The sequence below is a fragment of the Eumetopias jubatus genome, unplaced genomic scaffold, assembly GCF_037043125.1.
Source record: "Eumetopias jubatus isolate StellerSeaLion01/CBP00866 unplaced genomic scaffold, mEumJub1_p1.0 scaffold_4, whole genome shotgun sequence".
Lineage (NCBI taxonomy): Eukaryota > Metazoa > Chordata > Mammalia > Carnivora > Otariidae > Eumetopias > Eumetopias jubatus.
In genome coordinates, this window is record NW_028274810.1 from 175556437 (window position 1) to 175571960 (window position 15524).

At 36.0% G+C, this 15524-nt stretch overlaps 1 protein-coding gene across 3 annotated transcripts in view; it reads right to left on the minus strand.

Moving 5' to 3' along the window:
• YTHDF3 (YTH N6-methyladenosine RNA binding protein F3) overlaps positions 1–15524 on the minus strand; it is a 39726-nt gene that overhangs the window by 16430 nt on the left and 7772 nt on the right. For all 3 annotated transcript variants that reach the window (XM_028110410.2, XM_028110404.2, XM_028110400.2), the window contains one exon: positions 5405–7003. In XM_028110410.2, coding sequence (XP_027966211.2) covers positions 5405–6985 — 1581 coding nt within the window. In that variant the 5' untranslated portion in view covers positions 6986–7003. The remainder of the gene's footprint in view (positions 1–5404; positions 7004–15524) is intronic.

Below are 15524 nucleotides of genomic sequence, written 5' to 3' on the forward strand. Positions count from 1 at the left end.
TCACATGCTCTACTGACTGAGCCAAGTAGGCGCCCCTTAATGAACAGGTTTTAATCCGGTCAAATTTTATCAATCTTTTCTAATTAGTGCTATTGTGTGTCTTAAGAAATCCTATTTTACCCAAAGACCGAAGAGTATGCACCTGGGAAAATGTGACCTCCATATATCAGAAGGTTTGAAGAATTTCAGCAAAATACCAGAGGGGTCATGTTAAAAGAGAACACTAAACAATGACTTGCAAATCCTTTTATTTCAAAAAGAAAAAAGGCATAACAAGTAAAAAAAAATTCTACCAAAACACCACTAATTTATCCTTCTTGATGGAATCAAGGAGGACCTACAACAGACAGGGAACAAACACATCCTTCATCACTGGGATGCCAAGAGTATTTAAAAGCAGTTATGCTGGAAAGCTAAGTTAAAGTGCAAGCATGAGCTTATCTAAGAGAAAATCTACAAATAAAAGTCTACACATTCTTCCTGGACAAGGGATAACAGCACCAGGAAGAAAACTGGGCAAGGATATATGATACCGCAAATGCTAAACAGTTAACAAACAGGGAAAACTGTTTTCTGACATGGTGGTTTCAAACTCAAAGCAAAGTTAAAGTACGCCTACTAGCATATCCATTGTACTGGTTCTTCCTTCTTACTCTCACAGGCTGATGAATCACTCTTTGACTGGTAAAGTCGACAATCAACATGATTCTCTCAACTCCACATGTGCAGTGTGGGAAGAGAACGTGTAACTAACATGAAGCACTGAAAGGAAGAAAGAAAAAAACACCACAAACCTGTTTTGCAGCAAATACCTGACCTGGATGATTCTCTTCCAGGTTCAATGGTGACAGAAAAAAAAGTCAAAATGAGTCTTAAAATATCGTTTCACAAAAAAGGATACTAATAAAACTATAATGAATCAAACTAAAAAGCTTCTGCACAGTGAAGGAAACCATCAACAAAACTAAAAGGCAGCCCCTACTGAATGGGAGAAGATATTTACAATACAAATGACATATCCACTAAGGGGTTAAAGACCTGAATGGATTTTTCCAAAGAAGACAGATGGTCAACAGACACAAGAAAAGATGCTCAACATCACTAACATTAGGGAAATGCAAACACGAGATCTCACCTCACACCTGTCAGAATGGCTAGTATCAAAACAACAAGAGATAACAAGTATTGGTGAGGATGTGGAGAAACGGGAACCCTTGCGCAGTGTTTGTGGGAATGTAAATTGGTGCAGCCACTGTGGCAAACAGTATGAAGGTGCCTCAAAAAATTAAAAATAGAAATACCATACAATCCAGTAATCTCACTTCTGGGTATTTATCCAAAGAAAACAACACTGTTTTAAAAATATGTATACAGCCCTACGTTTATTGCTGCAATATTTATAAACAGCCAAAATATGCAAGCAACCCAAGTGTCCATCAATAGATGAATGACTAAAAAAGATGTGGTGTGTATTGTATATGTACACACACAGATACAACAAAAAGAATGAAATCTTGCCAAATGTGACATGGATGAACCTAGAAGGTATTATACTAAGTGAAATCAAAGACAAGTACCATATGATTTCACTCACTTATATGTGGAACCTAAAAAACAAAACAGAAACGGGCTCATAAATACAGAGAACAGTACAGGAGTGAGGGAGTGGGGGGGAGGGGTGGGTAAGGATGGGTAAACCAGGTGAAGAGGATTAAGAGGTACAAACTTCCAGGTATAAAATGTCAGAGATCAAATGTACAGAACAGGAAATAGCCAATACTGTTAATTACTGTACTAACTTTGTATGGGGACAGTAACTATACTCATTGTGGGTGAACATTTTGTAATGTATTGTAAGTGTCGAATCACTAAGTTGTACACCTGAAACTAACACTGTAGGTCAACTATACTTCAAAAAAAAAAAAAACAAAAAACTATATTGAGTCCAAATCATGGCTGCCAGAGGTTAGACACTGGGGAAGAATGCAAATACAAAGGTATAGTACAAGACAATTTTCTGGGGATGATGAAACTACTCTGAATCCTAATTGTGGTGGTTATCTACAAATGTGTTAAAATTCATTAACTGCCCACTCCAAAAAAGTGAATTACACTGCATGATTAAAAAAAAAAAAAACTTTTAAAAAGGATATGTACACGAATTTATAGGTGCTTCATTTACATTCTCCAAAAACTGGAAACAACCCAGAAGTCCTTCAAAGGTTGGATGGATAAACTGTAGTAAATCCACACAATGGAGTGATGCTCAGTAATTAAAAGGAACAAAGAACTGATATATAAAACAACATTGATACATTGCAAAGATACCATGCCGAGTGAAAGAAGCCAGTCTTAAAAGATTACACATTGTGTAATTCTGTTTATATAACATTATGGAAAATGCCTTATAGAGTCAAAGAACAGATTAATCAAAGGGGGAAGGAAGCATTTGACTACAAAGAGGCAACAAAAGGGAATGCACAATTTTACTGTATGTAAATTTCAAAAAAAAAAGAAACAAATTAAAAAGCATATGAAAGAGGAAGTTTCAAAAATGGTAATTATAGGAAGCAGAAATAAGCTTTAAACAATCAGCTTTGTGCTCAATAAACAAGATGGATTCTGAATCAAATAAAAAAACCATCAACGGATGTAAGTGGTAGCTAGATGTAATAATGCAAGCAAACTAATATTGTCACTGAAGAATTCAAAACTTGACAAATGACAAAATCAACACAAAGGAAACCAAATTAATGACATGGAAATTCAGTCTCCAAATGTAGAGAAAAATGATAAAGAATCAATAGCACCCAAGGACAAAGATGCACTATATTTTTCGACATAACCAGAAAAAGGAAAATATATATTAAAAATTTGGCCTATAGACAGATTAAGGAAAATTATAATAGAGGTCCATACTAAACACATTCCACACAAATGTTCATACTCCAAGAATAATCTTTTGTGTACACAAACAGAAATAGCTATTTCCAAAGAAAGAAAATTTAGGCTGGCCTCAGACTTCTCCATGATATAAAACTATAAATAATGTAACTATAAGTCTAAGTCTGAATAAAAAGCCTGTGACCTAAGAACTTTATATCCAGGTAAATTATTGTTCACATATCATGGTCAAAGAAAGACATTTTCTGAATCTAGAAGGACTTAATACATTTATTATAAATATTTATATTCCATATAAACAATAAATATATATACCAAATTACTCCTCCTAAAAAAAAGTTACATAAGATTAAAAAAAAGGATTCAAAATAAACATGTCAAAGGTGGGTCAGACATCATCAAAAGACTGGCAGTAAACCATGAAACAATTTAAATGCACAATTTTAAAGTTTAAAAATTATTAACTTTAAATCACTATGGTATGTGATTGTAAAACAATATATAACTGTCATAATTCCTGAGACAATTATATAATAAAAAAATAATAAAACTAGGACTAAAATTTTCAGACTGGGTAGGGAAGAAATGTGGAAGACATACAAGGGTGACCTCTCCTTAGTAGTGGGAGGGAAGAAAAAAGTTGAGAAAATAATTCCTTGCCATGCATCTTTTTTCCCTGAGCAATCTCATCCCACTTTCGCAGAATCAACTATTTAAAAACAGAAAGCTCCCAAATCTGACTCCCACCTCTAACTGCTTAATCAGAGATTTCACTGTCTGTATTTCTCAAAAGCATCTTACAATCAGCACATCCTAAAAGGAAAACCTGTACCCCACTTTTCATACCCCAAATCCATTCTCCTGATCCACTATTTGTAATGGCAGTTATAATATGACCATTTACTCAACTGCTGAGCTCAAAAATTCAGGAGCTACTTTCAATCCCTTTCTCCCACATTTGACTGGAATCGCTAGCACCAGAATCAACTAAGTGCGCTCATTAAAAATGTACACCACCAGGTCCCTTATCAAATTACAGGTGACCCTTGAACAACATTGGGTGTGAACTGTGTGGGTCCGCTTATGTACAGATTTTTTCTGTCAAATACAAATACTGTCAAATACAGTACTCTCTCTTCCTGATGATTTTAATACCGTTTTTTCTCTAGCTTACTTTAAGACTACAGTATACAATTCATGTAACATACAAAATATGTGTTATCAGCAAGGCTTCCTATAAACAGTAGGCTATTAGTAGTTAAGTTCTGGGTGAGCCAAAAGCTATATACAAATTCCAAACTAGGAGTTTGGCACACATAACCTGTACATTGTTCAAGGGCCATCTGTATATCAGATTTTCCTGCAGTGGGTCTCAAGAACCTGCGTTTCCAAGAAGCACCTCAATAATTTTAGTGCCCTAAGGTTTACAAACGACTGCTCTAGAATCATTATTTCAATTATTATTCACCAGTGAGGAACGTTCACCAAAATAATTCCCTTGTCTGCACAGACCAAGAAGCCACAGGACATGCAAGTTCACACACAGAAACAAATTGTTGACATTTTACAGAGTTAAGTTCCCACTTTACCTTAATTTCTACATAAGAGCTTTCGATAGTAACCAACATAATTTATTAGAAAAGCTTCTACCTTTATCCCTGCTGCATTTGAAAAGAAATTTAAATGTGCTACCTATGGAAAAGTCTGCTAGTTGTCTACTCCCTCCATTCTTTCTTTTCCTCTTAAAAATAGGACCCAATTTTCTTTTGTGGTTTGAAACAGGAAACATTCCCCAACCTGTCTTGCTCTGTGTGCCCTGTGATCAAATTCTGGCCTATATCATGCAAGCAAAAACAGTGCATAACTTCAGGAAAGTCTCCCCTAAGAGTCCCACAGAGGGTCAATAACGGAGTAAGAAATCAAATTTACAGTCAAAATCTAAAAGTCCCTGCCTTCCCAACTCTAAGCTGCGTTCCTAAAGTCAAATCCTTACTATACTTTGTACAAGTGCTTTAAGTGTACAAATTACAAAAACAATTCAGGAAAGAGTTTCAGGGAAAAAGTCTTATGTTACGTCTCATAAATATGAAATAGTCAAACATTTACAAAAGCTGTTTCAAACTCCTAATATATTTTTGCACAAAATTAATAAAACAGAATTAGTACTAGAGTCCCTCACCAGTTCCTAAGTCTGCTTAGTTATAAATGCAGAACTTATGGAACTTTGATGAACACAACTCAATGACCTTTATCCCCTGAGTATGAAGAACAGGCAAATTCAGAGTCAGGATGACCCTTGGGAAGAGAAAATGATGCCCATGTGCCATGAGAGACCCTGAAGGGAGTTTGCAGGGTTCTGTTTCTTAAGCTAAGTAGTTGGTTTCCTTCAGAGTAAAGCTCCTAAACTCAGAATGTAATATTTAAAGGCGTTAAAGAACACCCATCCATACACACCACCCCAATAAAAAGACCCTACACAAAAAAATTACTGTACTCTTACCCTACGCATGGCTTCCTCCTCTTCTTGACGCTTTTCATAATGTGCAAAGTCATCAAAGATTGAGGTGGTATGCTTGAAAGTAGCAATTATTTTAAGCACTTGCTTAGCTTTTTCTAGGGGTACCTCTTGAGTGTCCCTTGAATTGGTTACTGGTTTGTTGTCATTATTTTCTAAGCGAATATGCCGTAATTGGTTATTGGGAACATCTTTGACAAAGATCCATTTAACTTCAAATTTGCCCTTCCACTTATCCTGAGACCAGACACCAGCATATGCATTATAGTCCACAACAGACTTCATTTCAGCCACTCCACAAAAATGTCCACTGCCATTCACACTGAAGAGTAAATAGAGTGGGCCTTTCCCATTCAGGGAACGGTAAGCTGCATCCAAACGCTTATTACCATGCTCAGTACTACACCAGATAGAGTACTTAATTGAACGGTGTATGTCATCCTCAGAATAGCTTTTAATTATAAACACACGTCCATTCTTCAGGTTCCAGTCAAAGTCTTTGGGATTATAATTGTTTATGGCCTTTAGCTTTTCCAGCACTGGATGCACTTCTACGCTAGAAGGTGAAGCACTGACAGGAACAACACCTAAACCAAAGTTTTCACCGCCCACTCCATTGTTCTGGTTGAATCCAGCTCCCCTATTCCGAGGAGCTACCCAGCGATTCTGCAGCTGCTGCTGTTGTGGCTGCACTTGGTGAGGCTGGGCCTGTGGCTGAGGTCCTTGTTGCTGCTGTGGTTGTGGTGGCTGAGGCTGCTGTTGAGGCAGTTGGCTTTGCACCAATGGTGGTGGTTGAATTAATGGCTGAGGCTGCTGGATTATAGTTTGAGGAGGCAAAACTGGTTGGGTTGGTGGAGCCTTTACCACTGACCCCTTTTCATCCCAAGTTCCAATATTCATGTTGTGTTTTATAGGAGGTGGTGGCACAGCAGAACCCCCAATTCCCACATTGCCCTTGGGTTTAAGTTTCGGTTGAGGTTTGGCAGGCTTTCTGGCAATGGCAGCCCAGGAGGTTGGTTTCGGCGCTGCACTGCTAACTGGGGGCACACTATTGGTTGCAATGCTAGTCATACCACTGCTGCTCAAGGCTGTACCTACAGTTTTTGTCACTGCAGCTGTCAGGTCACCACCAATTTTCAGTCCGGTCATGCCTTGCTCAATACTACTAATGCCAGGCACCTTACTCAAAGTATCATTGCCAAATCCAGCCTGTCCATCTGTAATAGCTCTCCCAAGAGAACTAGGTGGATAGCCATAACTGCTACTATAAGCAGAACTTTGTGTTGATTGTCCCTGAGATCCACTTGTCCCCCATGTAGAGAAATCAGCATTACCAGGAAAAAAGTTAAATCCATGTTGACCAAGAAATGGAGGGGTATTTCCTAATGCCCCAGGTTGACTAAACACACCATCTGGTATATAATGATGTTCTCCATTACTCATTTGTCCATAGGTTGTCAGATACGGCATAGGTTGGTCTCCAGCCGTGGACCATGCTGCTTCCCCAAGAGAATATGGAAATCCAATGGATGGAGCATAGTAACTAGGCATGTATGGATCTGACATTGGTGGATAGCTGTTACTCTGGAAGACAAAAGATCAGAATCAGGAGCGAAATATCCTCTGAAGAGCAGGGGAAAAAAAAGACTCTGAAAGATTAAAATCAAATAGTTTTAAATAAATGAAAAACTGACGTGCCCATTCCAGATAAAATAAAAATCTCAAATCCAATTTTATCAAGACAAAGATTTGCTGGTATTTTTATTTTAAAATATTTGTTATAAAATTGCAGGATTTTTGGGGGGGGGAGATGGGTAGGATGGGGATAATTTTTAAGAGTCAGATCCTCTGGCACAATTTAAAAATACCATCATTTCTACAAAAATCTGAATTATAAACTCCGCACACACGAATTGATCATTTACAGCCAACTCTATTTTAAGCAGCTGATGTATCCAAAAATTTATATGCAAAGATTAAACAATCCTGGAAGCTATGCCAAATAATAGAGGAACTATAGTATACCTATCTATACGATGGAATCCAATTCGGCAATTAAATTTTGTACTTTTATTAAAATGCTCAAACTGAGAAAGAAAATGATTCAAGATTATACTTATGCCATGATCTAAATGTTTGTTTTGTTTTGTCTTGCTCGTTTTGAAAAAGAATCAAAACAAAATCCTTACTTACTATGGTTTCTTAATGATGGGATAACAGGTGCCTCTTTTCTTTGAACTCTAATTTCCAAATTTTACCCAATAAAATCACCTTCCTGGTCAGAATTTTAATTTAGAAACAGTGAGTTTCTGTATTTTTTTTCCAGAATTACTGCAATTAAATCTCGTTTGTTTTGAATACTAACTAATCATTTAGTAATTTGCCAAAAATGAAGGCACTAAATTCTATTTAAAGGAAAAAAAAAAAAAACTTTGTTACTAGCCAATGTAAAAAATAAGATATTTTAAGGATTTATTTTGAAATGGGTTTCTTAGGCCAAAAACACGTCTGAGAATAGATTTTCACTCTGGTTTAGCTGTGATTTTTCAAGCGTTGGACAGACCTTTAGAATGTACAGAATTAAGCAAAATTTAAAAATTAAATCCAGTCAGGGCAACTAGTACTCATCCTTATAAGGGTGAATACCATTCTGAGGGCTGATAATTCACTTAATATACAGAGGCATTCTTATCCTAAGTCCCCTGGAGCAAAGTATTTAATTTTTTTTTTTTCTGTTACTCTCTCAGAACTATGCTGCCACTACTTTCCCAGCCAAGAAGGTGTATCAATATAAACATGTAACAGTAACTTCAGAGATACTACCTGGAATTCAACTGAAATTTCTTTTAAAGGCCCATCAATGAACACTGAGATATTGTCACTATTAAGTTACTTTGACACACTTCATAAATGTTGAAACTGTCCACTGTCTATGAGAAAGTTAATTTAAGATTTTGTCCTTTGAAATGATTCTGATAACTGATATAAAAATAACATGAGAATCAAATAAAGGTTGCATTTAAATTAATAACTGTGACATAGATTTACTATTTCCAGCAAAGCTTGGACTTAAAAACAAGAACAACTCTGTCACTTAGTACTACTTAAAAAATGACTTTTTAAATATACTCTCAATACATTTTACTATATTCAAAATGGGAAATAAATGGGTTACTGTTTACCAATCTAATTGAACATATTCTTTAACGGCATTACATAATTATTAACTACATTTAAAAATATATTCCAAGAATGCTCACAATATTAGTATAAAGGAAATAACGAACATTTTCGGAACCACAACAGTACTGGCATCACCACACAGACCAACACTGGAAATACTGACTGCCATATTTAATAAAAGAGAAGCCCAAGGAAAGCTCACAATCACCAACAATGTTATTCAAAGAAAAAATCTTTCAGAAATTAGTAATGATTAAACTTTATTAGCCATGAAGAGCGTGCACGCATGCGCACACACACGTGTAACCCGATCACTAAATTATTTGCTAAAAATAAAAGTACTCAAAGGGCTTCACACTGACAAGGAGGTCCCTGTGATATAAAACTCTTCAAAAGCTTAATAAAAATGAATAGGTCAGCCAATATAACATATATAATAGATTAACATTTTTTTTCTTTAAGATATTCACTTGAGAGAGTACGCAAGAGAGAGCACGCAGGGCGGAGGGACAGAGGGAGAGGGAGAAGGAGACTCCCCATTGAGCAGGGAGCCTGATGCGGGGCTCGATCCCAGGACCCCAGGATCATGACCTGAGCCAAAGGCAGACACTTAAGTGACTGAGCCACACAGGTGCCCATGATTAACATAGTTTTAAAATTATCTTTTTTTGAAGTTGCTAAAAAGATCCTTCTATTACTGTATTATTTATTTCAACCACTTACTGAATGCCTACATTGTGAAAAATGCTGATACATTCATTCTAAAAGAAAACCTACAGTTAAAGAGACACAAAACACAGGGAAGTGAATAAATTCCACATGGGGGAAGAGCAAGAGAGCTGTGCTGAACAGGGAGGTAATCAGTTTCAAAGTTCTAATTTAGAATGCTGGCACTGAAATCTGGACTCAGCACGTCCTTACCTGGATGTGAGAGTGGAAAATGAGACCAGGTAGAAAGTTTGTTCGTTTGTTTATTTATTTGAGAGAGTGAGAGAGACAGAGAGAGCACAAGCAGGGGGAGAGGCGGGAGAGGGAGGGGGAGAGGGAGAAGCAGACTCCCCGCTGCGCAGGGAGCCCCATGCGTGACTTGATCCCAGGACCCTGGGATCAGGACCTGAGCTGAAGGCAGACGCTTAACCGACTGAGCCACCCAGGTGCCCCGAGGTAGAAAGTTTTTAAAGTTCGTTCCTCATAACCAAGTTTTTGCAAAATTACACTCCTAACTTACGTTGAATTTATTTACTTATTTGACAGAGAAAGACACAGCAAGAGAGGGAACACAAGCAAGGAGGTTAGGAGAGGGGGAAGCAGGCTTCCCGCTGAGCAAGGAGCCCAATGCGGGGCTCGATCCCATGACCCTGGGATCATGACCTGAGCTGAAGGCAGACACTTAACAACTGAGCCACCCAGGCGCCCCATGTTGAATATTCTTATTTCACCATCACAAATGCTGAATTTTGCAGTTACCTATCAAGTTCTTAACTTATCTATATCACTTACATCATAATAATTCAGAGGTTAGCAAACTAAAGGTCAAAGAGTAAATATTTCAAGCTTTGCAAGCCAAGTAATCTCTAGTTGCTGTCAGTCATCTTTCTTTTTTTTTTTTTTAAACAACCCTTTAAAAAGCTACTAGCTTAGGGTTTTTTCCAAAGAAAACAGGGCATAGACTGGATATGACCCCTAGGCTAGTTTGTCCACCCTGTTTTAACTGATTATCTAATCTGTACTAATTCCTAAAAAAAGGAAGCCAATATTCTCTGGGGAATGGGAAAACAAATTCTGCCAACTCTGTTACCCATGGGGCTGGACCAGGCCCAAACTCTTTAGGGTATGGGGGCTTTTATCAGGTAACTTTTCAATTATTTTTTTAAATCATAATTTTTACTAATTCACCTGTAAATTATTGATTTTATCAAAATAATAAGTTTAAATTACTTTAAAGTGTATTCCATTAGTCACACCTGCTATCAAACAGACAGCTCTGGCTAATAAGCAGAGATACAGTGCTGTCCCTATCTGACTATAGAGCTGTCCAGTGTTACTGCTACCACCTATACTTGAGTATATTGGATAAGTGGCGTTCTGCACTTTATCAAACAACACTACCCATTTATTTTTCCAGTTTTTTCAGTAGTTTCAGCTGAATAAGATGTGTTTTTTCCTTAGCTCCATCAAAGTATTTAACCAGCTTCTAAAGGCAAGGCTTCATTTTGGGTTCTAGTAAGAACAAAGCTATAGGAAACTTTCAGAGTTTCAAAGTAAGATATGGTCAACACATTTTGAATTAGTAGAGCTTCAACTGTAACTGGAAATGTTTAAAAATATGTTCTGCTAAATTTAAGACTATTTTTAATTGCTAGCTATGTGGAATATCAACCAGAGGAATCTACCTTAGTAGTGAAGAGGAACAAAAGTTCCACTTACTGATGATGCAAAATAACAACTAAAAACTTACTTTCACCTTTTACTTCAAACCTGGTTATAGTGAGACATAATCAGTATAACAGTTTATGTTCAAATAATCACTTTAATAGTATACTCATAATTTGGAAACTGGTTAGTTATAGTGAAATTTTACTATATTCTTTAAAGATATGCAAACTTTAAACCAAACGATGTGAAATGTTTGAAGTTTCCCTCACAAAGTACTATTTGGAAGAGGAAAAATTACATCAATATATAAATATATAAAGTGATTTAAAAAAATCAATGAATATAATGAAACATACTTGTAACAACAGATCCACAGACCCTTTACCCACAGAAATAACTTAGAAACACAATCTGGGGAGGCCATTTAACATAAGGTTGAAGTGAAGCCATGAGATGTCTAAACTTTAATCCCAGCCCAGGTACTTATCAGCTATGTGAAAGTAGCCAAGTTACTTAAACTGTGAACTGTTTTCTCATCTACTAAAAGGAAATAAAGATACAGTGCCTAAGACACATGAAGTATTCAATAAACAATAGTTATATTTGTTAATACAACTTGCCCCTTTTAAAATGTAAATTAATCCCCAAACACAAGATATAATTTCAGACCTACGCCAGATCTTAAAAGAATATAAACTCATGGTGTAATGTAGTAGTCAAGGATATGGACTCAATTCTTTAATCTTTTACTTTCTATGTCAGTGATCTCATTAGATCATGTAATTTCTCTAACCCTGACTTCGTTGGTAAAATGAGGATAATAGCTGCTGGTCTTATCAGTTGTAAAGATTTTCTAAAATCTACCGCGCTAACTACAAAGTGCTGTATGAAAATATAGGAGTAAGGCCTTTTACCTTTAGTTTTTAAAAAAATATTTTTTAAGATTTTATTTATTTGTCAGAGAGAGCGAGCACGCGCGCGCACGCACAAGCAGGGGGAGCATCAGGCGGAGGGAGAAGCAGGCTCCTCTCTGAGCAGGGAGCCCAATGCGGGACTCGATCCCAGGACCCTGGGATCATGACCTGAGCCAAAGGCAGACGCTTAACTGACTGAGCCACCCAGACATCCCAATTTTTTTTTATTTTGAAATCTAAAATACAGAAAAAATTAAAAGATCTTCCTTATAATTTTAATATAATTTATAATTATTTCTTAGTCTTATGATACACATCAATTGTTTTTCTATTATCTCAAAGAAAACTTGAACAAGAAGTTCATGACTACTGCTGACTTGAGACATTTTAATACAACTCAATCATAGCTAGTCTTTCACACAAAAACTTAAGATCCGTTTTTACTTTCTTTCCAAGAAAGAAGCTATAAATATCCCAGAAGTTCAATTAGAAAGGAAAAGGCGTAATTCACCAATAAAAGCACTTCTGTACAGAGAAAAACAAAAACTGTTTTCTATTAAGAACCTGAGGTACTTCAAACTCCAGAACAGTTTAGAATACTTTTCTTTTTTTTTAAAGATTTTATTTATTTGACAGAGAGAGAGATAGCAAGAGCAAGAACACAAGCAAGGGGAGTGGGAGAGGGAGAAGCAGGCCTCCCACAGAGCAGGGAGCCCGATGCAGGGCTCGATCCCAGGACCCTGGGATCACGACCTGAGCCAAAGGCAGACGCCCAACAACTGAGCCACCCAGGCACCCCAGTTTAGAATACTTTTAATGCTTATATGTATTTTCTTCTAAAACTTTAAAAATATTATTATACTTTTCAAAAAGAATACCCTACACATATCTAATCACAAGGATGTCACCAAAAACTGTATTATATGTGGTACCCAGTTAACCTAAATATTTCAACTGTAATTCTTTGTTCCCTAATTCTAGCAGATAAAGCAATCAATTAATTAAATACTTAATAAATGCCTACTATGTGCCAGATACAGTGCCAGTCACTGGAGACAAAAAGATGAAGAACACGGACTCTGACCTGGAACACTTCCCAGGTCTAGTGGGGAAGACACATATACCCTGCAATTTGATAGGTACTGTAATGGAAGTACAAGCAAAGCAAAACAACCACTCTAGTACAAAGAGCAGGGAAGCAAGTAACTGGGAGAATCAGAAGAGACTTCATCAAGGGATAAATATAGGAGTCTGTATGTGTGTACAGATCATACAAAGAGCGAGATCATGAAAGAAAATATTCAGAAAATATTTATATTCTTAGAAAATAGTGACTCCTATATCCTCAAGCAAACTGGAGAAAGCTGACCAAAGACAAGACAGGGAGGGAAATGGAGCAATTTTAAGGGCACTCATAGAACAGATGTATCCACTGTTGTGAAGCTGTGGTAACTCTATAACATGACAGTGGCACAGACTTGGACTTTAGGAAGATTGCTGAGTGGCAATATAGAATTACTAGTTAGAAAATCACTCCAACAGGCAGAGATAATGGAAACCTTAACTAAGGGCAGTGATGGCGAGGATGATAAATAATAAAATTCAAAATATTCTTTACTTTCTTAGTTCTCTATTCCACTTCTCTGACAAACATGGCTAGGAATTTATCTCCCCATATAGACAAGCAGACAAACTCAAACATAATTTTTCCAAGTTATTCTTCAAATTTATATGTACAAATTACACGGCATCTTTAACAGTACCACTTAAACCTAAATCTTCCAATCAACTTAATTACCCGATTATTCTGAGGAACTTTAGAGAACTAATTTTAAGACCTGAAGGATGAACAGTTACTTTTCAAATAACTATAAAAATTATCCCTTAAGAAACTGAGCACTAGAAACTAGAATATGCTACCACGGAAGGCCAACAACCTGTTTTTAAAGTATCCCTGGATTTGATCTGAATTAGATCTAAGTATACAAAACAATTTAAGTCATTAGCCAAAAAATTAAACACTTTTCCAGACGAAAGATTCATTTTTCTTATTCACAATATTAAAATCAGATGAAGGAGTTTAATTTAAAGACATACTACACATTTAATTGAAAAATTTTTTAATTGAACATTGAACTATAAATGCTCACATAATTTTAATATGTTACTAATGGGGCTCCTGGGTGGCTCAGTCGTTAAGTGTCTGCCTTCAGCTCAGGTCATGGTCCCAGGGTCCTGGGATTGAGCCCCACACCGGGTTCTCTGCTAGGCAGGAAGCCTGCTTCTCCCTCTCCCACTCCCCCTGCTTGTGTTCCCTCTCTCTCACTGTCTGTCAAATAAATAAAATCTTTAAAAAAATAAAAATAAAAAAATAATATGTAACTAATTACTTGAGATATTTCACCAATATTTCTAGTTTTCACTAACCTGCTATAAAAGGTCAATTTTTAAAAATTTTCTCTTTTAGCTAGGTGTTATGAGTAACTTAAATTCTTATACAAATCATCTCTAAGATTTCAGATAATTTTCAATTTTTCTCTCCAATAAGCCCAGTTTTCAACATTCTATAGTGTGAGTACTCCCTCAAAGGTAAATATGTGCTCTGGTTACAGATAATTATTTTTAGTATTACAGAAAGCTAATTGCTAAAAACCTATTCATTAGTACTGACAAGGGGAGGGAGGATAGTACAGCCTCAGTGGCATCAAATTTTAAAACTTCTCTTTAAATAGCACATGAATATATATTCAGATATCATAAAAAACCTATTTAATTAATAGAAAGCATAAGACTATTTAAACATCACATTAAAACAAATCTTTTTTAGATTATTTTTGTCCCAAAATAAGGAAACTTTTATAAATACAATTTAAAAATTGGGTTCACTAAACAAATCTCTTCGATTGTTAAAAAATAACGGTTTTCTGACACTTCTAAAGTTTTTTTTTTTTTACGAGTGCAATCTTATGCAGAATTCCAACATATAAAACAGATAAAAAGCAGAGCACAGCTCTGGCTGCTGCAGGGGATGGGATCAAGAGTACTCTCCCCTGGTTTTCCCTAGGCAGACCTGAAGCCTCTCTGTGGAATGCCAAAAAGCAATATTCTAAGCCCCTGTGACAAATAAATTATATAATCTGTTACCACGTAAAAGAGGATCCTTATTGGTTACAATTCTCAAACATTTACATTCCATTAAAATTCCTTAAAAACAGAGATTGTTTGAAAACAAGAGGATCTTTGTAACTATATCCTCGTCTTAGAAAATCATTTTACATTGTAACACATAAAGTATGAAATCAAGTAGCAAAAAAATTCAATTATTTAATATTTAAAACAATTTCCCAAACTTATCTGATCATGAAGACCTTTTTGAGAAAATATCTACTATACTTCATAACATCAGAATTTCTAAAAAAACTGGAAACACTGCCATAAGAGATGTTAACTGAGATTACTGTATGGCCCCAAATAATAGGATACTGAACATTTCTTTTAAAACTTGCACTGCAATTCAAAACAATGATCTTCCTAATTTCCAGTTATACATTTCTTTCACAACCTTTAAGTGCAAAGTAAATTTGTTACCAAGATCATAAAGTTAGATTATATAAGTATGAAATAATTTTTTC